The sequence below is a fragment of the Sarcophilus harrisii genome, chromosome 4 (genome assembly GCF_902635505.1).
Source record: "Sarcophilus harrisii chromosome 4, mSarHar1.11, whole genome shotgun sequence".
NCBI lineage: Eukaryota > Metazoa > Chordata > Mammalia > Dasyuromorphia > Dasyuridae > Sarcophilus > Sarcophilus harrisii.
Genome location: NC_045429.1, coordinates 413278358 through 413305825, shown reverse-complemented (window position 1 = coordinate 413305825; position 27468 = coordinate 413278358). Strand labels below are relative to the sequence as shown.

The window sequence follows — 27468 nt, the reverse complement described above, 5'->3', positions numbered from 1 at the left end:
TAAAAGCAATATGAAGCCACTGGAGTGTATTGAGTGATATGATTGGACCTGTGCCTTTGTAAAATTTAGTGACTCAGTGGAGGGTGGATTGGAGTGAGAGCCACTTTAGGGAGGCAGACAACATATTGAAATAGTGCAGGTGTGAGATGATGAGGGCACTAGGATGGGACACTGTCAGAGGAAAGAAAGGCTTGAATTCCAGGTAAAATTAATAATCTTTGACAACAGCTTAGACTTGGGGAGTGAAAGTGAGAACTCCAAGGTAACTCCTCCTGTGGCAGGAACTATATTAAGCTTATAAGCAAAAATTAAACAATTCTCATTCTTAAGAGTTTATATTCTATTTTGAGAAAGAACATGAGGATATATATTTGTTTGTATATGTATATATGCATAGATAAATTTACAAAAAAATACAAGATGATTTTGGGAGAGGAAAGGCATTACTTGGGTGAATGCTGAAAGATATATGGAAAGTAGTTAATTTGCAGATCTTTAATAGTGATTTGGAAACTTTTTTATATCGTTATTAATAGTTGGAAATCTTCCTCTGAGAACTATCTCTTCATGTATGTATGTACTTTGTTAGAGAATGGCTCTTGCTCTTATAAATTTGCATCTGATCCCTGTATATATTGGATATTAGGTTCATCTAAGAAATTTGCACATTTTTCCTCTGGGTAATTTTCCTTTTAGTTTTAGCTACATCAGTTTTATTTGTGAAAAATTTAAAGTTTTGTGCTGTCAGAGTTGTCCATTTTCCTTCTTTGATTCCATCCATCCCATATTTGGTCAATACTTACTGTTGCAAAAAGTTTTACTCCTTAGTCTTCTAATTTATTTATAACATATTTACTTGGAACTTATCTTTGTATATATCTAAAACATCGCCAAATGGATTTCCCCTTTTCTCAGCAATTTTTGTTTAGTAATGAGGCCTTATCCAAGTATTTGGGGTCTTTATGTTTATTGAATACTACGCTACCATGATCTTTTGCTTCTTTACATTTTTTAAAATCTCTTTTGGTCAGTAATGAAATACTTATTTTAATTACTGTTTTGTAGTATAATTTCAAATCTAATACATCTATGGCCCCCTTCCTTCTGACTTAAAAAAAAAAAAAAGTAAAGATAGAATTATTTCTCTTTACCATCACTTGGTATTAAGGTCTGAAGTTTTCCCCCTTACCTGTGGTATTTTCCCTTCTATAAGATACTTTGTGAATTAAATCCTCAATGTCCTCTTCTTTCAGAATCCTATTTTTATATGGTTAGCTCTCTAGGTATTCTATAATAGCTATATTAAATACAGAATAATTCCATCAAATGACATGCGCTATATAAGCTAAGCTAAACAAAATATTATGTCAATAGGGTCACAAGTTGGATGAAATAGTCACGTGCTCCTGTTGGATAAGGAAGAATAGTTTGGGTGTACAAAAGTATACTGGGGAGGGGGTTTCCATGTAGATCAATCACCTTCACCAAACTAGGCTTAGTCACAACAAGGAAACCTGAGGGTGGAGCGCTTCTAGTTAATTTCCTATAATTAGAAGAATCTGTAGCTCACAGCTCCTAATAAGGCTCACAGCCTAATGAGATATGATTATATAAATTTATTAATACTTATTGGAATAGAATAAGAGTTCAAATAAATTATTTCTCACATTCCCCCCCTTTAATCCACAGAAATTTGCTGTTCTTTCTTTGTATTGTTTCAATCTAAATGCATGGAGAGGCATTTCTCCATTGATGATACAAAACCAGAAGGAGGCAGTCTCCTTACTGAGGCACAAAAATGACATTAGAAAAGAGGGAAAATGGGCACAACTTATAATGATTATGCTCCATTTGACTAAGTATTAACTCATAATATACTTAAATATACAAGAAATGTCTGAGGTGACTGTCAAGAACCACAAGGGAAAGAGAATTGTAAAACATGCCCTGTGTGATAAAATGAAAATTGAGGAAACATAGAACATCTGTTCCAGCATGGCAGCTCAAGCATTGTTTGCCCTGTATACAAGTTCTGGGAATCTTTTAAGTTTATATAAAACAATAAAAGCAATTTTGACAAATAGCTATCCTATCATGGCTATGAGAGGCAGCATTCCCATAGATTACACAAACAGATCTAGATGACTGTAGCATAGGAAGTGAAGGAAAATAAGGAATAAGTTGACTTCTTTGAACAAAGGAATTATCAGTCATTTGTATGGGTGGTGGAGCAAAACCAAAGCAGAAGGCTGAAAAAGAGGATTCAAAATTCCAGTCACTCTAGACTCAGGAACAGATAGATTAAGAATGATTTATGGAGAGGATGATGATGATGTTGTACTTGCTTACTATTTGCATCACATGCAGTTGTCCAATCTTTGAAAAATATGATGCAGTGCTGTGGTCCTTTGTAGAGCTTTCCTCTTAGGAATATTGGAATGAGTGGGGCTTCAGAGCATCTTCCAGTAGATTTGCTTTTCCAGTTGATGTCACTTGCAGAGATATCCCCTTCTCTGTTAAAAATCTCTGATAAAACAGATCTAGTTTGCTGTGACAGTAACTAGGTCAGATAGGAAGAGCCAACTCAAATTTTAATAGCACTAATATGAATCTCACTAGACCAGAGAATTTGTTTTTTAGATTGGAAAATTGAAAAAACTGAAAAATTAAACAATTCCCTATCCAAATTTTATATTTGGCATTTATAATTATCCAATCTTCCAACTTTTTACTAAAGGCAACTTGAAAAATTATCACAATTTACTTTCCTTTCTGTTTTTTTTTTTTTTTTAGCTGCTCATCCCTCCCCTAGGAAGATGAAATTTTGTTAGGAAATAATAGAACACTTTTTAAAAAAAGCATGATGACCCCTAATACACAACTGAATTGATTTAAAAGTTACCAAAATAATTGCACTTGTCGGAAAAAGCTCTGGGATGAGATGTGTAAATATATTTAATAGTCAAGTTCAAGACAGTTATTTGTTATTCAAAATAAATGTTTGTCTTTTAAGACATACTCAGTATTTAGGTTGTAATAATAAACCCAAATAAAATTGTCTTTTCCCACTTAGTAATACAAGATAAACCAAAATTAAAGATGTTTGTGCTAAATAATAGAATAGCAATTTGGTTCCATAAACTATTCCTTCAATATCGATTTATCCTCACATTAATTTTAGGAAGTACTAAAATTTAGGCTAAATAGTTCAAACTTTATGCCTGTAACTCATTGTAATAACTGAAATGTGCCACAATATTAACCTATGAAGTAAAGATTTAATATTTATGTTGATAATCTGCCATGATTATAGAAATTTTCCAGAGAAAGAAAATAGAGACATTATACAGTAGGGGAAAATTGCTTCCCTAAGTTCAGGCTAGAGTCTGGTGTGTGTGTGCACACACGTGTGTGTAAGTGTGTGTAAGTGTGCATAAGTGTGCATGCTCATATTCATACATACATAGCCAAATAAGTCTGGCTTAACAGTTGGTAGAATATTTTCTGTTTTGAGAGGAAATGTCATAGTGGGTAAATCAAGTCAGGAGAAGCAGCTTATGTTCTAACCTCATAGGCTTATTAGCATCATGGATCATTGCCCTAATATCGTTGATATAATCAGACCTCCAAATCAGATTCCAAATAACATCAGTTACAGTGCTATTAAAGCTAATAACAAGTTCTAGTTATCATAGCTTCATAGCTTTAGGTGGATTTAATCATTAAGGATCACATCCTTGATGTAAATGAAAAGAGTTCAAAAGTATTTAATTTTATATTTTCTAAAACAAGCCATGTTATCAGTCAGCTCTGAAGGGCTTCTTCCTTTTAGATCTATGTTTCAAGACTTAAGAAAAATTTAATATGTAAAAAAGAATCATATTAATAATACACAATTCACCTAAAACTTCAGAGAAATTTAATTGTTGCATCATAAATAACTGATTTGGAAAATAAATCTTTGTCTCAATATTATTAGATAGATTAGATAGATTGTTCAAACAATTTTTTACATGTAAAATTCTTAATCCAATTTTGGAAATTGTGTCATATCTTCTACTAATATTATGCTGAAAGAATGGTACAGGGTAGTCTCTTAATAAACCTAAATAATCCACCAATTTTAAGATTTCATGGTCTCTATTATATGTGATTCAAATAACAATTCAAAATGATCTCTCACTGGAATAATATATATTTCTTAATCACTAATAGAGTTGTAGTTGGTTGTTGTTCATCTTCTTTCTTTTCTTCTTCCTCATTAGTTCTATTTAATTTCAGGTATGAATCAGAGATAATCAATTGTATGGCAGGATGTCATGGTCAGGTTCAGAATTAACTAGGTAGGAAAATTTCTTAATTTACAAAGATGGGAATGGATTGAGAGAATCCTATCTTCACTTCTGCAAGATGGTTTTCTTAATTATTCCCAGAGACCACATCCATCTGGCAGTTCTCAGACTGCAGGGGCACATGACATTTCCCTTGAAAACTAGCAGTCTTATGCAGGATTGTACCTGGATTTAAGATTTGGCATAGCAGAAAACTGATGTCCTAAGAGAATCTTCTTTGAATAGCAAAATTTCACTAATCATAGTTTAGGTCTAGATAATTGTTATTTTTCTTATTTATTAGCCTTCAAATTTCATTTAGAATTTTTTTAAACATTCACTTTTCATTTACAACCATCATTCAAATTGTCATTCTACCATCTTGGTCTGTAGATAATCCAAAGGGAAAACATCAGACTTTTTCTAGAATGTGATAGGATGAGAATGAGATGTGATTTCCCAGTAGAAAAGTGTCTATATAGGCAAATGGGTAATATCTGGGAATAATTTCCTTGTTGAAAGCTATGGTATGAGAGGGAGCTGTGGCTTTAGAACTAGGGAATAATTCAACCTTAGTCGAGGATTAACTTGTATTCAATGATATATTTTTTTTAATGCTCAAAGGCGGTATAAAGTAACAGATGGCCTTTGTGACCTGAAATATAAGCTGATTAAAAGCTACACAAGTTGACAAATCGCTTTCATGTAATTTGCCATTAGAGTAGTATCTAGAGTAACTCATCCTTGCTTAATTGAATCTATTTAATAATGCCTTCTACTATTCCTATTATCCCTACACTGATCCCTGCCTTGTGAACTAAAAATACACACACATATATGTATGTGTGTGTGTGTGTGTATGTGTGTACATGCATCCATACCTGGGGAAAAGTGGCTTACCTATCTCATTTACCCAGACCCAAAAGACCTATTTAGCCTTTTATTTCTGTTGCTACTTCAGGATCACAAATTCATACATAGTGAATAATTGGTTCAAAATTGTAGCACTAAAAGATACAATTACATGAGTTTACAAATGATACCCATTTATCATTCAAAAGTTTCATTTCTCCACTTTGGGTGAGAGAGACTCTAGTTCCTCAAATGATAGACTGTAGAGTTTCACAATACTCTGTCAATAGGGCTCATCCCAAGGAACCTCACAGAAAAGCTCTTCCAAGAGGATTTACCCTGCTTTTCTCCTAACAGTAAGTCCTTTATTATTATTTTCTAGTGTTTTAAAAAATATATACTGTAATAATCATATAATGGATATATTTATAATGTAACAATATTCAGATTGAAAAGAGGAAGAAACTTGTCTTAACAACTTCTCTTAGCCTTGTTGGCTTTAAAACATCACCAGTTATGTGATAGTAGTTCCATTAAATACCTTTGAAATTTATCAATTCATAGAAAGTCATTTATTTTATTACTTCTGGCATTTTCATGCTAATCATAGTAGTTGATATATTGCCAACCATATGCCAAGTTTTTTCTATGTTTTGAAAGTTATTTAAGCCTGTTTAAAGTATTCAATCTACAATTTGCCAATTTTTAACATTCCATGCCAGTTAGAAAAAGTACCTATAAATGGGATAGCATTTATTCAGTTGTATTCCTATAAGGTTTGAATACTGTAGTGCTCATCTTTTATGCAAGCCAGGCATTGTGTTAAGCAGTTCACAACTATCTCCCAATAGCCTGGGGAGATTAGTGTAAATATTATTCTCTTTGTACATAAAAGGATTGATTGGATTCTTTCATTTACTATCATAACAATATTTTCAACCCAATAAATTTTGATTTACAATGATCAGTGGCAAATAATTCATAGTGATTTTCCCAACTCCCCATTATTGCTTCTTTGAGTAACAAAGAAACAAGCCAATTCCTTTAAATTTTCTAAATTACTAATCCTTTAGCATAACTATTGAAACCAAAGCACAGAGATTAATTAGTTCCTCTAGTAAACCCTTTTTTAGTTCTTTAGTAGTTACAATTAAATAGTTTATATCAATTTCTTTAAAGGCTTTTAAGCAAGTAGAATTAGTTACAATCACAGATTTTTTTTGGTAAACGATAGGCAAATAGACTCAAAAATAACTCGGTACAATACAAGTTCCTCATTTTAGGATGTCACAGATTTTAGCAAGCAAGATAACTTTAGAGAAGAAATAATCTATCACTTCAAAATTAACCTCTTGTGCTGGAAAATCATGCATTCAGCTATTTCGACAATGCCCAAAGGGATTGGTGAAAGCCCAACTATGGCACAAGAATGTAATGAATTGTACCACTAGAAAACTATCTGCTAGGGATTTTAGTTTTCTGAAGGGCTCAGGGTGTCGCTTTTTCTGTTTCCTTTCAAATAACTCAAAATTAAATCCATTTGTTTTGTTTTTTTTAATAATTTTTTTCAAGTTCTGCTTTTTCCTCTTAACATTTCAGTATTTTATACCTTTCTATGCCAAATGCTCAATTAATTTTTTCTAATCTGAGATCTATTAAGTATGTATGTTTAATTTATATCTTTTTTTCTATTCATATTATTTAATTCTATCTTCAATAATTCTTTCCCTAATTTATTATAGCCTTATTATAGTCTTATTTTACAATTTGAAATTATTTTCACTTATTAGCTGATTTCAACACTTGTGTTTTCATACTTAAACAATTGATTTAAACTGCAATAGTATCATTAAACTTTACTTATCTTAGATTTCTTTGATTTCAAAACACAATTTCTTTTTCTGCACTTTGGGAATTATCTTCAACCTGGGATCCCTTATCAGGACATGCTTGGTGTCCTCATATGGGTTGTATAAAAGTAGTAAAGAACTCCTATTCTACTAACTTTTTTTTTTTCTGAAATTAATCTAAATTTTACTTACTCTACGATAATAAAAATTCCTCCCTATAATAAACTTATCTCAACTTGATTCTACACAAAAATTAAAACTCGTTTCATAGATTGATACTCCGAACATCAGACTTAGATATTAGCTAGCAGAAACTTTTTTAGACTTAGAAAATCCTTTTAAAATTCTGAGTTGTTAAATTATTTAAGCTCACAAGATTTTAAATCTAATTTCCTATTTCCCAAGTTTTTTTCTTACTTTAACACTAACCTGAATTTCAATTTCAAGAGTCTCTCCTGAGCATATATAATGATTAATAGGTAAGTTAAAATTCAGGTTTCAGCTTTAAATCAATCCCTAGTCATTTGAAAGGTCCCTTTTAAGGAATAATCTTGTTTTCATTAAATGTAGTAGTTTGCTAGTACCCCATAAGCTCATCAAATTGTTTAATAAAGACATTCAAATTATAATTTAGAAACCAGAGAAATTTGGTTATTCCTTTTTTTTTTTTTTTTTTTTTTTTTTTTTTTTTTTTTTTTTTTTTTTTTTTTTTTTTTGCAACTTTTGCTTCCAATTTAAAAAAAAAATATTTTTTGCATCTCAGTTTTCAATTTGTTTCTCCATCTGTCTTTCATCTCAGCAAACTCTACTTGGCCAGTTTTGGAAATAGAAAAAAAAGAGTTTTGTTCTCTTTTAAGCCTTTTTTGGAAATTTGTTTTTTTAAATAGCTTGTTGATTACACCAAAAGAAAAGGCATAGGTAAAACACATTTTTTCTTGATTAGCACAAAGCATGAATAGCATAGACAAACCAGGCACATATTTCCCATTCTCTTAAAGATATTTCTGATTGCATAAGATCCCTTTCTTTCTGAAATAAAGAACCCACTATTCCTAAATTTAATTACATCACTTACAAAACAGCCATATACAGAACACATAAGACAAAACATTAAATCAGGCATGAACTTTTAATTTTTTCTATAGGAGATTTTGAAGTCAAGATATCTTACCTGTTTCCTCTACTAAGGATGCAACTTATGACCATTTTGTGGCTGGGATCCTGCTTTCAGCCTAAACTAATTCTTCTGTTTCCTAATTATATTATATTATATTAATACTTTTAGAATCTTATAAAAGAATAGTAGCAATATTATAAAAGAATAAATTGCTTTAATTTGCCAATTGCAGTCACCCACTTAAAGGTGCACTTAGTATTTAGCCCCTAATTGATAGAAGAGCTGGTTAAAATTCCTCCATTCCTCTTATGTAGAGGAAAGCCAATTTAGAATCACAGGAAGAAAAACTAAGAATGATGAATTGAACAATATCAGTAGCTCATTTGTCCTAAGCTGATTTGAGGAGAGTGTTAAGCAAAATTCCATTAACTTTTTAAATAATCAAAAATTCCATGCTTTGGCAATTCATTTAAACCCTTTGTGTTATCAAGCCAAACTAAGACTATAGTCTGGTTTAATTAATTGCTCTCTCAAGTTGGTGTTATAGCACTTGAGGGAATCTCTTCTCCAAGCCCTACCCATCAAGAAATTGATCATTAGATGGCTCCCTTGGCCTATTATGAGCCACTGAAAGTTCCTCCCCAACCAATCTGAGAGATTTTTTTACTGATGACAAAAATGATGTAATTACTCCTTGTTAAAAGAATTTAAAGGCAAAAAAAAAAAAAAAAAAAAGGACTCTTTTAACCTAGGCAGTAGGAAGTTTTAAAATTAGGTAAGTTCTACTGCTGAATCTCCCTAGTCTTACCAAATGAAAGTTAGAAAAATGGAAGGAAAAAACCCAACAATAGCTATGCTTAAAAATTTTAGATTATAGCTACATAGTTTTTATAAAAATAGAATTTGAGTGCTATGCTCCAAAACTTAGACATTTAGACAAATTAGTCACAAATTAAAACAGTCCCAGAAAGTCCATGAGTCACTGTCTTATCTTGTGTGTCCTTAATGTGGGGATTAAAATTAATTACCTACAATAAAAGAAACTGAGGCAAAACTCTAAGCCAATCTCACTTTATTACAAGGTCCATGGTTTTCTCTAGTAAAGTCTTTCTTACAATCTGAGTTGCCTTCTCCTTCCAGGACCTTCTTTTTATAGGGTTAGAATTTTAGACATTCCATAATGACTATACCAAATACAGAATAAGTCTATCAATTGACATGTGCTGCATCAGCTAAGCTAAGAAAAATGTTAGCAGGGTTACAATGGGATAAATCAAGGAATATCTCCACATAGGAGCTTCTCCTTAGGTTAGGCAAGAGGAAATGATATTAGCTATCATAGTTAGTGACTTAAGTGACTTAAGCTATCATAGTTAGTGACCATCATAAGATGGTCACCTGCTCCTACTGGACAAGAAAGAATGGTCCAGAGATAGAAAAATATATTGGTGGTGGAGGGAGAGCTGTCTATGTCGTTGAGTCATCACCACACTGGGCTAAAATGAGGGTGGAAGGCCTCTAGTTAGAATCTGTAGCTAACAGTTCTGGAGCCTAATAAACAGAACTTTGATATTATTCTATCAAATTGATTGAATTGAATACTGCTTGGAATATAGTAGGGGTCTATATGAATTATTTCTCATATTCAGTACTTACTATGACTTAGATTTTGTCCTAAGTGTTAGAAACATAAATAAAATAAAAGGAAAAAATCATACCTTCTCTGAAAGAGATGCAGATGGAGGACAGATAATACATAAAAAGCTGAAAAGGGGCACAGTTTGGAGTTTGATGGATAAACTCCAGAGTTAAGAGTGGAATCAAAGACAAAGACTGCCCTGGGTGCTTTTAAGTTTAGGTTTTGGAAGGAACTAACCAATCAGAAAAAGGGACAAAGTAGACTTCTGGTGTGAGAAGTCCAGGAATAAAGGGAATTTCCAGGGTGAGGTCGCTTCTGTTGTATGGTAGAGATAGTCTTGTGAGAGTGCAAAGTGGACCTGGAGAAGAATAAAGATTAGTCTGGCTTGGACATTTTGCTTATATACCATGTCTGTCTGTCTTTGTAACAAATTGGTCTTTTGACTATATCAGTAGCTAATCAAGAAATGACTTCAAACATCAGTGAGTCATTTCCCATATATTAAAATTTAGTTTCTTTTTATGTGATGCTGTACTTATCATGTCTAACTCCTGATTCTTAAAATACCACATATAACTTTTGGACTTCATTGTAGCCTATAAATCTGTCCTCATTCATTACTTCTGATTCATTTTTTTTCCAAAATACTTTTTACTATCTTCAGCTATTTCTACTTTTTCTTTGAAGCCACTGAGTAACAATATTTTTGAGTGGGGGAAATAAAGATGACTAGATTAGGCAGTAAATATTTGTCTTTCACTTATAATATGCCAGGCACTCTGCAAATTGCTAGATATATGGGGAAAAAAAACCCACAACACTGTTCCTGCCATCAAGGAGCATGCATTCTAGTGAAGGAAACAATATACATAAATAATATGTACGTCTGATGATGGTATTCTGAAAAGACCTAGCATTAGCAATTGCAAAATGTAGCAGGAAGGGGCTGAACAGGTTTCTTGTAGAAAGTAAAATTTGAGCTGAATTTTGAAGAAAACTGGTTAGATTGTGTGAGAAGGTAAGTGTTAAGAGTACTCCAAATATAGAGACTACCAATCAGTAGTGCATAGTATAGTGCCTAGCACATAGCAGGTACTTAATAAATACTTCTTATCTGAATGGAGATGGGAGATGGAGTGATATATTTGATGAATTACAAATAGGTCATTAATTATAGTTGAATTGTAAAGTATATGGAGGGGAATAATGTGTAAGAAGACTGGAAAGGTAGTCAAGGACTGAGTTATGAAGAGTTTTAAATGCCAAATAGGTTTTTATATGTCAATATGGTAACAGGAAGCCACTGGAGCTCATTAAGTGTGGGGGGAACGTGGCCAGATCTATGCTTTCTAAAAGTCATCAAGATTCTGAATTATACCACTTTTCCTCTTTGTCTTGATTTAATTTGAAGGTTCTTCATCTATTTCAATGAGTATTGGTGCTTAAGTTGAAGCCATCTACTTTTCACCCCTCTTATCTCTTAACTGAAGTTCTTATTTCCTACTTAAATTAAAAACAAGACAAAACCTAATACTATCCATCAAGCAGTGTCTCTCTGCCCATTTTTATATTTCTTATGCCCTTAAAACTTTTCACTCCCCACCTCTCCTCCATTGAAAGAAAAATAGTAGATTTTTTTTTTTTAAATATTCTGCTTGGACTTATATTCAGTAGTAGTCATATTCTCACTCATCCTAATGATTTTGAGCCCGATTCCACATTCTTGACTTGGTATTCCCTCACATTTACCCAACTTTACTCCCCTCAATGTCCTAAATTCTAGGTCTGCCTCTACCTTCCTTCCAATGTGCTTCTGGAATACATGCTTCATAACTGACAACACTCTTTCTTCTTAAACTTCATTTTTTTTTTTTTTTTTCATTCCTTTTGTTTTTCTAACTTTCACTGAGGTATGGTTCCCACCTGATTACCTTCATAAGGAAAGGCCACATATCTCAATATGGGACTTAATTTGATTGCTTCCCATCTCCTTCAAGAAGTTGCTCTTTCATTTGTCCACTGGTTCCATCTGTACCATCTACACATATGACTAGATTTCTGCCATTAATGGAAAACAGAAACCAAAACTTTCATTTGACTTTTCCATTCCTTAAACTTGTACTATATCTCTTCTACATTTTACTGCCAAACTCCTTGAAAAAGCTATTTATACTCATTTCCTCTACTTTCTGACTTTGTGTTCACTTTTCAACTCATTAAATCTGATTTCTGCCCCCCATCCCTCAGTTACCATTCCTTTCTCCAAAGTATTTATCTCATTTTATTTTTTTTAGTCCTTAACTCTCAACTTTGCTGTTTTCGAACTTGTTGATTACTATCTCCTCCTAGATATTCTTTTTCCCCAGGGTTTTTGTTGACATTGTGATGTTCTGTTTCTCCCACTGATCTGATTGCTCCTTCTCATTCTCCTTTTGCTGACTCCATATCCCTTCTCCTTTGCTTAGCTCTATCCTGGACTATCTTTTCTTTTCTCTTTTCACTCTCTTGGTTCTTCTACTTGATTTAATTGATCCCTCATATTCTCCTTAGTTGAATTGTTGTCCATATCACCCCAGACTCCTAAAAATGAATATACTTATCTTTTTCTTGAATATTCTTCACTTAACTCTCTTTGTACTCTTTTTATTTAGTGACTTTATGCCTTCCCATTAGTTTAAGAATTATGTCCCAAATTTGTATATTCAGCTTCATTTTCTCTCCTGACTACCAGGCCCAAATTATCCAATTTTTTATTTTTGGACTTTTTTAAACTATTTGTTCCATACATATCTTAAAGCTAGCTTGTCCAAAACAGAATTTCTGTTTCCTTCCTTCACCTGTCCCTCAATCCCAAACTACCTATTCCCCAAATTTCCCTTTTTCTGGTGAGGACACTGTCATCTTTCTATTGACTCAGGTTTTGTTTAGTCCCAAGGCTAATGAATCTTGCAAGCTTATGATTTTATCCCAATGATGAACTTCCTAGAGCATGGTGGAGAAGTCCATCAGGGAAGTTCCAAAGAAGCATAACCAGGTGAGAATTAGGAGATGCCTGAATTGAGCTCTCTCCTTAAATGGAAGTTTGGAATTTCTCAATGAAATAACCATATGGTAGGCCTTCAAGCAAAAGCTGGATGACAGCTTGTCATAATTTTTCAACATTTTTCTTACAATAGATATCTTATGAAAGACTTTCTCTTGCTCCAAGTTCTCCTCTGTGGGGCCAACTGTAAGAATTCTCTAATTCCTTCTCCAGAATGATAGCTTGCATCTACTTGAAGCCTATTAGCTCCCCCCTAGTCTTCACTTTAAAACATCCTCAGTACTTTTGACTAGACATTCGGATAGCATGACCAGTCTTCTACTAACTTGGTCAACTCCCTCTGGAAATGCTCCAGTTTGTCCACACCATTCCTAAAATGTGGCATCCAGAACTGAACATAAAACTACAGATTTGGTCTTATTAGAGAAGAGTGAAATGGGTCTATCAACTCCCTTATGACAGATACTAACTAATTATTAAGCACCTAAAAGTTGTCTAAGGAAATAAGGCTAGTCTGATGTGATGTGTTCTAATAGTAGTCATGCCAGCTGTACTATCCTCTTCCTCTCTTTCTCCAAATATTGCTAGTTGACTGGTAGTTAAGGGGAATACATGAATGCAATTATAGATTTCAGCAACAATTGATAAATGGAGAATGGAGAAATATGAGCCAACATTTGTTTGGTTAGGCAAATTTAGTATTGGCTAAATGAGTAGACTCAAAGAATCCACTGAAGAGTTTGGATTTGATGGTCTCTCAGGTTCCTCCTAGTGCTCAGATCTGTAATTCTGGGATCTATGGATTGATTTCTCCTTTAATTTCAGGGATACATTTAGCATCCAAGAACATCTTGACAGGCTAGAAAGGTGAGGTAAATTTAATGCAATGAAATTAAATGCATATAAGTGCAAAGTTGGATTCTTGAGATTTAAGAATTTTGACTTGGCTAATGTTTTCCAAGAGCCCAGGAATACATGTTTATTGGCCCTCATTAAGTATATTCTGTCAGTCATCGGCTATCAAATATAAATGACTTAAATGGGAGTTTTGAAATCATAGCCTCAATTTTCAATCAGAGAGGCAGAGGAGAGTCCCAAGGCTAATGAAATTTTGTAAAGTGATGACTATCCTAGTAATGATGTTCGTGAAATATGGTGGAGAAGTCTTTCAGGGAAGTCTCAAAGTAATATAGCCAGGTAAGAATGAGGAGAGATGCTTGAATTAAACTCTTTCCTTAAATGGAGAAGATTTGGAGCTTCTCAATGAAGAAATAAGGAAGGAATATGATCCATTCTTCCAATCCATGCAAAGATGTAAAGTTGTAATATGGGGAATGTTGAATAGAGGGGATGGCAAGTATACCAGGTGAGTTGTAAGGTAATGTGTGTAAACTTGGAAAAGTATAAAATGAGAGGGATGAACATAATGGACTTTCAGTTTTCCTCTAGTGTTCAGATGGAAGATTATATGATCTTATGGGTTGTTGCCTTTAGTGACGTAAATGCAGATGGTATTTAGTGGAATAGGTTGAGTTGTGACTTTAAAAGGACTTTAAAAGTTGAACTTTGAAATTTGTAGTAATAAGTAAAAGGGAGATTCTATCCTTATTGTTTGTTTTTAATGTGTTGATTCCGGTCTTTATATTCCTTTCTAGTGTTTAGATATAAAAATCTTTCCTTTATACTTTAAGGATTTGTCATTGATGCTAATTATAATCCTTTCAGATGATCTAGAGTTTCTGTAATTAAAAAAAAAAAAAGAATCACTGTGGCTTCGTTTGTGATAATGCCTGCAAACCTAACTAGACTGATTGTAAAGCAACAAACATGTAGATTTGTCTGTGGTCTCATTGAATCCTTTCCAACTGGTTAGGAGTAACCAGGGATTATGTTCCACTGGCAGGTTTTTCAAAAAGCAAGTCACTTCCAGACAATAAAAAGGAGTCAGAAAGTGACGTCAGTGGAAGTTAACACAAAACAGGTGCTTCATCATAGAATAGCAGATTTGATAGTTGGAATAAATATCAGTCATGACATATAGCAAAGAAATTCCTTCTACAGCCTTACAAGTGATCATCTAGCTTCCCTTCTAAGCCATTCTGGTTCTTACAGCTCTGTCAGCATTTTATAAAGCTTTCCTGACATCTAACTCAAATTTGTTTCTTTGCAACTTTTACCCATTGCTCCTGGTTCAGGCAAACCAAATAAGACTATTCTGTTTTTCCACATGACCTACTTTCAAATACTTGAAGTGAACTTTCATGTATCTACTGAGTCTTTACTTTCAACTAAATATGTCTAGTTCCTTCAGCTAATTCTCATATGTTATATCCCTTCTCTGAACACGTCCTAATTTGTCAATGTCATCTTTAAACTGTGACATCCAGAAATGAGCACAATACTTCAGGACTGTAGTCTGACAAAAACTGAAAACAGATGGATTATTAATTGTCTATTCATGAAAACTGTGCCCCTTTTAATGTAAGCCAAAACTTTGCATTTGCTTTTTTGGCTATTCCATCATACTACTGACTCATTGAGCATATTTTTCCCCCCTAAAATGTATGGGATGAATCAGATTGTCATTTTTGAGATATGTTATAAATTCATTTATCTTTTTTTGGCAGTCTTTATTTCTTAGGCTTTTAATACCTTTTCCGTGCTCAGCTGGGTCTAATAGCTTATTTGCAAGCAACTTTGAAATAGCCTTTAACATTATTTAAGTGACCCTTTTTAGCTGTATATGAGTTATTCTAACTTTAAACAGTTGTAGTACTGGATTTTTACAAACGACACAAGATGGCAGCATTTCAACATGAAAAATGTTGAATTTTTTTCTCCCCCTTAAGAATGCAACATAGCTTTCATAGGTTTTAGCATTTTGAATCAACTAAAGGCTTTTCTGGTTAGAAGATCATGAAAAAATGGCATTTAAAAAAAAGTTCATTTTTATGTATTTCAATTTGCCTGAGGTATTAGTAAAGGACAGAAGAAATGACTCGAGATTCAGAGAGATATGGGTTTAGATTTGATGTCAGAAAAAAGCTTAGATCTGATCAGAATTTGAATGCTGTACTTTGAAATGTGATGGGTTCCCTTTCTAGAGGTCTTCAAGAGCAGAGATTATGTTGCATTTGGGGTTCTTTTGTATATTATTTATATTCAGGGCCTTCTGAGATTCTTTCCCACTATCAAAAATATTTGAAGTCCGTTAGCAAGGGTGGGTGCTTTTGTAGATAGGTAGATGTACAGATATAATGAAAACAGGAATAACAAGTAAGTGCATTTTATTTCTTTGAAATAGCTAATAAAATCATTTGGAATCAGGGCTTAGGGCAGTGGGAAGGGTGCCAGACCTTAAGAACTTTGAGGCAATTGATAATCAAAGAAATAGACAGAAAGGAGATGAACTGGTAGATGAGGGATCAGGAGTCAATTCCAGTGGAAAGGGGGGAAGGTAAAGCTCTTTGCAGTTGGCACTTAATTGTTTGTTGTTGAATAAGTGATAAAGAAGCAGTGAGAAAAGATGAGAATTACCACATGTGAGGAGAGGAGACAAGTTTTGGAGGATTAAGAGAAAAAAAGAATGTGGGGAAGAGATAGTATAAGTGGGGAAATGGACATTTCTCCCTAATATGTGAATCTTTAAAATATTAAGAATTCATTCCTGTTTTTTAGATCACATATTGAATCAGAATTTTACTTTGTCAACTGGTTATTACTTCTATTTGAAGAGTAAAAATTGTGTTTTTGACTAAATTTGACTAAATTTCCTCTTGCTTTATCAGCTTGAGAGCTAAAAACCACAGGGCTAACTGAAGAATTCATTGCTTTCAAAGATCATATTTGCAAATGCTTCTGGTTTCTTAAAAATAGAAACATGCACATTGTAGTGTCTTATATTCATTTATATGTAATTTTTTTTTAAGTATTGCAGGCTGCATGTACCAAGTAGTTCAGACGACTGGCCTGGATGGAAAAAATCTTCTGAAATTGCTTCCAATTCCCAATTCCCCTGGAAACCTCCTGCCACTAGTTCAGTCTTCAGTCACATCTGATACTTCAAAAGGGAATATATCAAATCCAGTTCATGTTACTATTCAGACTCAACTTGCTAGCACTCCTACAACTGCATCCATTCAGTTTCCTGTTTTTCAGGCAACCAATTCTGGAAATTATTTCCTTTCAGCAACAGTTGATAAATCTGAAAATGCTAGAGTAGCCTCGGTGGGGAAAGAAAGTTTGGCTTCAGCTTCAACAGCTCAGAGTAATTCTATGAAAGTTGAAAGACTGGCCTTGCAAAAAATCGCCGTTTCTCCCTCAACTACTCAAGGTGACACAACATACATGTTAGTAAATGCTAAGAACCTACCAGTGACTGTAAAGTCTCCTGTATTACCATATGGACATCATTTACAAATTCCTGCCAATGCTGAAGTAAAATCTCTACCAGCATCATCTTTGCCACCACCAATTCAGCAGAAGATACTTGCAGCTGCAGCTACAAACACTTCAGGAACAGCAGAAGCTTCAAAAATACCAACTGTTATTTATGTGTCTCCAGTAAATACAGTAAAATCAGTAGTTCCTAAGACCTTTAAAAATATTTGTCCCAAACCTCCAAATCCTACGGAAGCTGCAAAGCCCATGATTCTAAACACTTCACAAACACCTGTGAAAAATCCTGCCGCAGATGTAACTAATAATGAAGGCCAGCAATCTCGAGATACACCAATGAAATGGGTTGTAAAAGAAAATCCACAATGTTCCCCTTGTCTTGTTCCTGTCAAATCTTCAAACAACATGGCTTCAAAAATCTTAAAAACATTGATGGATATGAAGAATGTTGAAACTAGTTCTTTAAATATGCCTCCATTATGTTCAGGCACTTCGGGTGGAACTCAAGCAAAAATCACACCCATTAAAGATAATGCTTTGGTTATGTTTAATGGGAAAGTCTATCTATTGGCTAAGAAGGGGTCAGAAGTTCTGCCATCTCAAACGGATCAACAGAATTCTGTTGCTTCTGATGCATCACCAAGAAAAGACATGTCACAAACACCTAATTCCAATTCAGTCACAAAAATCACTAATGAGGTTGTAAATATTGTCTTGGCAAAAAATAAGACTATCCCCCAGAAGGAGACAAAGTTGATTTCAGATACACAGCTTGCTTCTGAGCCTGTTCCAAGTTTAGAGAAGAATAATAAAGTGGAGTGTACGTCTCTTTCTGCACAAAGTCCACAGCATGTTACGCAACCCCTTTGTCTAGAGCAGTGTAAAACTGCGCCCATAAAACTAAACTTACCAGATGTGGTCAGTCCAGCGCAAAATGCCAAAAAAGAAACAAGTGTCAGCCACACGAAAGAGAAAAGTTCTTCTGATGATACAACTACTACATCTAAACATTGTGTTTACACAGATCAAGAACCAAAGGTAATTCTCCCAAGCCAAGCATATGTCTCATATGTTTCTTTGCATGCATATTGAATTAATTTTTTCCTCAGTAGGGCAATGATTGTCATCCATGTTGCCTTTTCTCCCTCTACAGAAACACTGGATGAAGTACTGATTTTGAAATTTATGAAATTGTATTTTGTAGCAACCACTGGGGTTGAAGCATGCAAATAACCTGAGGGAACTGGGAGAGGAGAGTGTAATTGACAAGTCCATGCAGAACCTTGCACTGGAATCACTTTTACCAAGTCCTAAAAATAAGTACAGGCACTCTGGTCTGGAAGAGCTTAGGATTGACATTGCTTATTCAAAGCATAATTAGGTACTTTATATTTTAACCATAACTCTGATTTTAACATTAGATCTGATCAACATTGTACTTTTAGAATGACTTTTATCTTACTTTTTTTTTTGAGAAACAAAGATATTCTATTGATTTCTTGAATTAGGAAGTAGGAGGCAGGTGTCTTCTCTTTCTCATTAACCTTTTCAGAGCCAGTTAATTCCTGAGTTCTTGATTTTCTCTTCTGAATACTTTTCCTTCTCACCTAAGCTCAGTTACTCATGAACATAATCATTCATATACATGCCATTTTTAGTACATTCTTTGGTTTTCTCTCATTCTCTTCTGTCATAGAAGTTGTTGAATGGACAAGGAAGTAGACAACTGAGTTCTGATTGTTACTTGCTAGACTGGTTAAACAGGTCAGCTTTTTTAGATATTTTAATATCCAGAAAGCCATGAAGTAAAATTTCTTAATTGTTGTGATTCATTTACTTTTTAATTTCATGTGTATTGGTAGTAGTAACAGCAGTAGTAGTAATTATCTGTTACTCTTTTGGTATAGAAACAAGTCAGACTAGTAAAAATATAATTAAATGAGAAATTGTAGGGAAGCTTTTAAGTTTCACACTGTGGAATTCAATTTTTGGAATGTGGGTGGTAGTACAAGGATTTCTTGTACCTAGCCTAGCCATTTAGGATTTTAAAACATGCTGTTCTCTTTTATGTAAGATGAGGTAATCAGTTAATTGCAGGTCTGTTGAAACAGCTTGAGTAATTTACAGCATTGTTTATATGTTGTATTCTCTCTCTGATTTTAGAACCAGGGTGAGATGGCGTTTGTATTGGAGACATATACTCACAGCAGAAGTCAGAGGGAATCATGTCCGAAGGAGTATGCTGAATTAAGAAAGAATTTTGGTATCACAAAAGATTTGAGAGTGCGCCTCACCCGAATTCCTCTATTTGACTCCACAAGTTTATATTCCCCTACCAGTTTGACAAACAATATTTCTTCCAAAGAGTCAAAGATAATTGTGGATCTAACATCTGAGAAAGAGGAAGAGAGCCAGGAGGTAAAATAATTTTAAAATGTCTTCTGTAAGTTCCAAAAAAGGAACATAAATTTATTCATTAATATTTTTAAGATTTTTAGCTCTTTTAAGTTCTTGCCTATGTTTTTAAATACTTGCCAACAAAAATAAAAATATGAATCCCAAATTAATTTTTTGGAAGGATGTAGTACATGTGTTTTTTTAAGATATGTGATAATGTACTTAATGGTTTTTAATCATAAAGCCAAAAGGAACAACCAGAAGTCACTTAACATTCCTTGTTTCCAGACTGAATTATATCTAAAATCATTTATATAAATAGGTGTTCATCTTCAACTTTTTGTGGTAGCAAAAATTCAGCAGCCTCCCTCACTAAACCTTTAGGATACAAAATGTTTTTTGACTAAGGAAAAGCTTTCTTACAAACATAGATACTTATTTAAAAGCAAAATGGATTGCTTCGGGAAATACTATTTTCTTTGTAGAGGAAATGAAACTAAAAAAGTTAACTAAGTTGAATGAGAGATCCAAAAAAAGTACTGAGTTACATTAAAGATCTAGATTTTTAATTTTTATTTAATTTTTTTTATTACTTCCTTACCCTACTCTCACTCCATGGAATAAGGAGAGGAAAAACCCTTGTTAACAAATATAAAAGCTAAGCTAAACAAATTCCTGAGTCTGTCATGTCCCCAAGATAATCTATCTCCATTTTACATCCTGCATCTGTCACTTTTGGATCAGGTAATGAGCAGCCTGCTTCATCAACTGGTCCCCTGGAATTGTGGTTAGTCATCAGATTAATCAGAGTTCTTATAACTTTCAAAATCATTTTTTCTTTACCATGTTATAAATATATAATTTTTCTTCTGGTTTATTTTCTTCATTCTAATCCGTTCATGCAAATAAGAGCCAGATTTAATAAGATTAACATTTAACAGTTAAATATAATGTCTTATACTCAGATTAAAAGGAATACTTTCCACAAGTACAAGTTGGGAAAGAAGCAGCTGGACAGTATTTCACTGAAAAAACTTGAGTGGACAGTCAGATGAATAAACTGCAACCATAGGTGCCAAAGGAGATAATGGCTTGACCAGAGTCTGACCCAGTCAGACTTATAACTCAAGTAGTACATAGAGTTGTTGCTGCTACATTCTAAGAATTTAAGAATTAAATTGACCAACCAGAACACGTTCAGTAGAAAAGTGTCAGGAGGGGGAGGAGACTAGAAATTATACCAAATAAAGATTGGATGAAGGAAAGCAGAAAGTTTTTTTAAAGAAGAAAAAACTTAATAGAGTATAATTGGTTTGAAGGACTTTTATGGAAAGAGAATTAGATATCTTTTGATTGGCTTCTGAGAGTAGAACTAAGAACAGGAGATGGGAAGGACTAGACAGATTTTGATTCAATAAGGAAAAGTTTCTAATTGCAGTCAGTAGAAAGTTATGTCTCAGGAGGTAATGAGGGCCCAATCATTGCCAATTTTAAATAGATCCTGGATCACCATTTGTTGGGATCATATTATAGAGCAGTTTCTTAATCCCTTCAAATTTTTGAATTTCTAATCTTTGCTTTTTTCAAGTGTGAAGCACATTTATCAGATAAAATCAGAAGACATATTCAAAAAATGAAATAATTTGATCTTGGCATCAGAGGCCTTTCAATGCTAATGTTAATGTATTTGAAGACAAATATGCGATATTATATTCAGTCTTCTAATTTGCCTAGAAGCAGAGTATCCTGGAGTAAAACCTAGCTTCCGATGGGCCAAATATGTTCCAAAGGAGTGAAGGGAAATAATCATTAGGAGTTGTCATGTTATTTTAGTGCTTATTGAGAATGAATGAGACAATCATTCATATTCTCATTTTCATTTCTCCTCTCTATGCCTGTCTTTATGTTATTCCCATCCACAGAAGAGAAGGAAATTAGGCAGATTAATTTATAAGATTCTTTGCTAACAGTATAACTTTGTTTTAGTCACAGTCATTTGAGTTGAATATGAACTAAGTAATAATTGTCAAAAATTATCAGTGGATTGTAGCTTATTTATTGTGTTATCATACATTCAAGTGGATAATAGTTTTCTCTATTTTTCCTATTAAAAAAGCAAAGAGATAAATAAAAAGGCATTATAGGAGGAGGGGGAAAATGGAGGAGGTTATGCTCTTCCCATACAGTGAGCTTGTGACAGACTGATAAAATTCAGGTCAATTTAGTGAGCATTTATTAAGTGCCTGCTATTCTAGGTCTTGTGTTAGGTATCCAAAAACAACAAAGAAATAATTCTTTTGCTGAAGGACTTTACATTCTTTTGAGAGGAAACAACAAATATTTATTTGATCAATACAAAAAAGTTTTTTCCAACTATCAAATTGTGTTAAGCTTGTTAGTATGATGTAAATAACACCTTTTTTTTTTTTCTTTTTTTCCTTTTGGGATTTAGCTTACGGTGCAACAGGACTTGGATAAGAAAAGAAAAGCAAAAACTGTTATGAAAGTAGACAGTACCAAGAAGAAGAAATCTGGGAATGATGTGAACTCATCTATGGACACAGGAACTGATCACACCATTCCTCAAGTTCTTAACAGTACATTACCCAATTCAGCTTTATTACCACAGAGTAATAATCTCACTGGTTGCATGAAGTCCCATCAAGAGAATTCTCCTGAACTAGAATTACATGCCCCAGGTGGCCTTGACAGAGGTACACGTAGTCCAGCCTCTGTTTCTTTTGAACAAGATCCTCCAGATAGTCAAGATTGTTATATTGATGAAAGTTTTCCTACGACATTGCCAGAATTGGATGAAACTATACGAGATGAAAAAATAAAAAGACTTAAGCAGCTATTGAAAGAAAGAGAAGCAGCTCTTGAAGAAATTCGTAAAAAGATGCAACAAAGTTAAAAATATAGCTGTTGACTTGAAAAGATCTTAATGAAGTGTTTATTTCCTCGCTTGTGGTTTTGTATAAATTATTTAAATGTACAGGTAATCTGAAAGCTTTTTTGAATCTAAAACATTGTTTTTGTCACTGAATTACTGAATGTGTTTAAAGGGGTTTAAGAGACTGAAGTAGAACTGTTTGTTCTAGGTAGTTCTAACTTGGAATATCTGAAATTTGTCTTAGATGTGATTTTTTTTTTTTTGTAAAGGAAAATTTGATACTTTTATATAATTTTGATTTGAACTTTCGAATGCTAAGCTTGTACAGTTGTCATGTGTCTTTTCCAACAGTTAATTTTGATAAGACTCCAGAAATCCTTTAGGAAGAAAATCTAACCTCTGTTTTTAGCTCTGCCACAGAATTCTGTAGATAACTTTGGGAAAGTTGCTTAATGATTTTATGTGGTCTTCTTATCTGTAAAATGAAGATAATGATATTTGTTCTCCTACCTCATTCATATATTGAGGATTGGGTGATACATACACACATATATTTTTTTACTCCATGGAAGAAAGGTAGTAATAACCACAATGTTTAAATGTTACAGATTTTTTTTTTTTAAGATGAGGACCTTATATTTTGTAGTTTTTACCAGATTGTTTCTTGTGATCTGAAACATTTTTGAACCACGAATTAGAATGTATTGTATCTTTGAAGTGAGAATTTCCATTAGGATTTAACTACAATATTATATTTTTATTTTTTTCTCCTAAATACGCCTTTTACCTGGAGTGAAATATGAAACATAGTTTGGTTAGTAACCATTCTTAAGTGCATAGTCATTGCTTTGGATTGTAATAAAGTAACTATGTAGTGCATTTTTTAAATTACAAGAAAACTATTTTATAGCTGCTGCTGAAGTGTAGTCATTGATTTTAGAGGAATTTCAAGCATTGGGGGTGGGAAACACTGGAAGGTATCATTTTTTTTTTTTACTTGATCATCAACAGATCCCTAGGAGGAAGAATTGATTTTGGAGCAAAAAATAATCATTTAAAAAAAAAAAAAAAAAAAGGTGAAATTAGTGCCTCCCATCAGTCACAGAAAAAAAAAAAAGATTTCAGTGATGGTCTTAAATTTGACATTGGAACAGCATCTTCTAGAAACATTCTTTTGCAGTTGGATGATGTGTCTCAAATTGACCAAGAACAATAATATTGTTAAGGGTATAATCTGTCTTTCTATATTATTTCTCCTTTCTGTATAAATGAAATGCAAGAAGGATAATTGATACCCTTACTGAAAAAACTCCAGCAACTAATAAGGACTTAGGAAGTTATCATGGGGGATATGGCGAGGGAGAGAACCCAGTAAAAGAAATGGTAAGTGTAGTAGAATGAATAATGAATTTTGTGAGGAGATCTGGGTTTAAATAAATACTTATTATAAGTCTGTAACCATGAATAAGTCATTAAGCTTCTGAGGCCTGTTTCTCCATCTTTAAAAGTAGAATTGCCTGCCATAAGGTTAAAAGGAAATTGCTGTGTAAAGTTTAAATACTATATAAATGTAAATTTAATACTACCATCTTATAATTAGTTTTGGTAGAAGAAAATAGGAGGAGTTGGACATTTTAATACCCAACGAATCCAGGTCTTTAATTTATGTTCTATAAGAGACCACAAATACCTATTCTACTCCCTCTGTGTTGTCCTATTTATATAATCCTATACTTCTTATGCAATTTTGATTAAACTTTCCAAAACTTTGCAGAGAGGGGTCTCAGTCTGAAGGATAATAATTCTCTCTTTAAGCTCAGTGTCAGTTTGGCTCTGGGATAGGATATATCAAGAGAACAAAGACATGACTCCTTTAAATTCAGTGAATGTGCTTTTCCCCTGAATTAGGGGGAAGAGAAATCAAAGCAAAATTGGATTAGGTATAGTTCTGGTATGATAACAACTAGATTTCTGGCATTGATCTATCTGCTATAGCAACAAAGAGTAAGGCCCACTAGTGTCCATCAGTAATGAGCAGATCAGTGAATTGTACTTGTGTTTTCATTTCAGCCAAGGGTTCTTAATCTGAGTATTTAAGATTTCAGGAGCCCCATGAACTTGCTTAGCAAAACAAACCAAAAAAACTCATCTTCAGTATAATTTCCATTGTAGTTCTTTGTATTTTGAAGCATTTAAAAATTTTATTCTGAGGATCAAACTGAGAATTTATTCTGAGAATCAAACCAAAAAAGGATCAAGAATCCCTGCTTTAGAAGCATTTGGAACATGGAAGTGGTATTTAAAAAAAAAAAAAAAACACCCAGATGGTTCTGTGATCTTTTATATAAAAAAATTCCTTTCAGTAGTATAGATTACCACTCATGAATATCTGCTCATCCTGTTCAGCTCTTGTGTTTGCCACAGGTGGTTCATCCAGTGTTCTGAAATTCTTTGAATACTACTGACATTTAGAGAGTATCAGTAGAGCATGCTGGTGGTCTGCCTATAATCCTTCACTCTCAACATGTGACCAGTCCATTTTCTCCTAGTAGCTTACAGTTCCTTTCTTCTCTCTTAAAGGAGTTTTTCCACCTAGTGATAAGTGGTTTTTGCCGTGGTAACCTATGAAACAAACTTAAAATAACTGATAAATTGTGCTTAGCATCCTTTTGTTTTTCACCTTGCCAGCCTTTTTGAACACCATTTTATATTTTGAGACTATAATGAACAGAACAGAATAATGAACAGAAATTACAACACAAGCACATCCACTAATTTGCTGATTATTGGCATAATTTATGTAATTCATAGATTTAGTCTAATCAGCATATTTGTCAGGGTTCTCAGACTCAAATTTTATGTTTGTCTACTACTATTTAAATATTTGTTTCTCTTCATATACTTAATAATTCAATTGCTGTTAAACAAATATGTAAAGGGTAGGACTGGATAATATGATTTGAGGAAGCTACAAGCATCCATTAAGTATGGCAGATTTAAGATTCCTGCTTTAAATCATGTTGGGAAGAATATGTTTATGTATTAATAATGTAAATTCAGAAAGATCCAAAAAAGGATTGGGAGTAGGTTGTATTGGAGAACCCCAAATAATAAAATAAAGATTTTCCCATCTCTTGGGCAGTTTATAGAATTACCTAGATGATAAAATTCAGTTATAAGATAATTAATCATCTGTGAAGAATTCAGGCAATCACTGATGGATCAGCAGCACTGATGGAGTGATCATTTGAACTCAGAAAATTAGTATTTCTTGTGGTATATGATCTTTTATACTCCATTTACAAAGATGGTACTCTTCTTAGGACATATTTGGTAATGTTTTTGCAGCAGTAATCGTAATAAACATTTATTTTCATGTTTATTTGATTATTTGTAAACAGATGCATTTGGGAAATGACATGCAATGTGTTGCTGTCTGTGCCATACAAAAGATGTATGGAGTTTGCTAAAATGTTGGTGCCTAGTTGGAAAATGTTCATATTTTTCTTGTTGCATTTAAATAGAACTAGAAAGTTTATACTACTGTGAGTCCTTGTGTCCTGCAATTTCATAGTTTAAGGTTTGTTTATGCACCTGAAAATACTAAGTAATCAACATACTGCTTTTTTTTTTTTCTTGGAAGGCTTGCACATTTTCTTACTTACTTGACTTTTATTATGCAATTATCTCTAGATGGGCCCATATATCCATTTCCTGGTGAATCTGGAATTCCATATGAATTACAGGGGTTCATTAGGGGAAATTTGGGGTGTCTTGGAATAGGAAGCAAGAGGAAATTTTCCTGGACTTCTTAAGGGATCACTTCTTGAATGGAGAACTCCTCTTCCATGAGAAATTTTGGTGTTCTTGTATAGAAAAGAGTATTTAGGAATTTATCCAGATCCAGTTTGTCTTATGCATAGAGGTAAATATGGGTAAGTTTTTTATTCAGGACAATTGGATTCTTGCCAGAGGGTGAGGGAGGAAGACATCCACCTCAGATCTCTAATCCTTGTTTGGAAAGTCCCAAGTCTAAGATGACTTTGATTTTCTAAAGGAGTTTCTCAATATTTGAACCCATTTTGTGAATATGGGTCCAGAGCAGAGGAGGGGAGGTGATAAGGAGGAACAGAGAGAGTGGAATCTATTAGCTCCCCAACACTTAGACTTGGTTTACTGTCACCAAGCCAAGTTGATTTGGTTTGCTATTTGAGAGCGAGGAGAAAATGACTAACCCTAAATGTGCATTCCACAAGGTCCAAGAACTGCTGTGGTGATCAAATTTTGTTCCAATTTAGGAAGCCAGTTTTCCTTTTTCACCTTTGAGTGTAGAAAGCCCAATCAAGCCTGAAAAGGGGGAAGGACTGATTACTAAGGAAGAAGTAATCTTTGGTAAGCTTTATGAAATGCTCCTTGTTTGTTGGGTCTACATTATCTTATTTGTCAGTACGATGGTAATAAGTCTATACCCATGAGATTGAGACTGTTCCTCACTGACTGTTTTGATATTGGGGAATCTAGTAAAATGACAATGCTTATTCCTCCCCAGAGACACTAGAATACTCTTTTTAATTGGAAATGTGGAAAATTTATTCCAAATAAATTCTTGCCTTAACCAATGATGGCCATTTTTTCAGTGAAGGGAGAATAGTGAAATGGATATCTGGCTCATGCAGAATACCTGGAGCAATGTCTTTCTGTGGAAAAGTCAGGAGCCCGCTTCTGGGAGAAGCAGAAGGATGTGCCCTGGACAGACTAGACATTGTGGATAGTGACAATTTTGATCGCTAAATGTGTAATGAATGGGAGACTTGTGCTTTGGAGGCATTTGGAAAGCCTGGGCCAGTTTTCTCTGTGACTTTTGGGTATTCCTTCATTCTTGTGGTGAGACTTGTTCATGGTGTCCAGTGAGAGACGGCCTTATTGGGGGAGGTGGCTGTGTGACGCA

At 33.7% G+C, this 27468-nt stretch overlaps 1 protein-coding gene across 2 annotated transcripts in view; it reads left to right on the top strand.

Annotated features, from left to right (window-relative positions):
* LRIF1 (ligand dependent nuclear receptor interacting factor 1) overlaps positions 1-25569 on the top strand; it is a 35188-nt gene extending 9619 nt beyond the window's left edge. Inside the window, exons 2-4 of one of the 2 annotated variants that reach the window (XM_031967260.1) lie at positions 16762-18268; positions 19394-19648; positions 22080-25569. In XM_031967260.1, coding sequence (XP_031823120.1) covers positions 16762-18268; positions 19394-19648; positions 22080-22541 — 2224 coding nt within the window. In that variant the 3' untranslated portion in view covers positions 22542-25569. The remainder of the gene's footprint in view (positions 1-16761; positions 18269-19393; positions 19649-22079) is intronic. The other variant, XM_031967261.1, reaches the window with a different exon arrangement.
* Positions 25570-27468: the final 1899 nt, after the last annotated feature.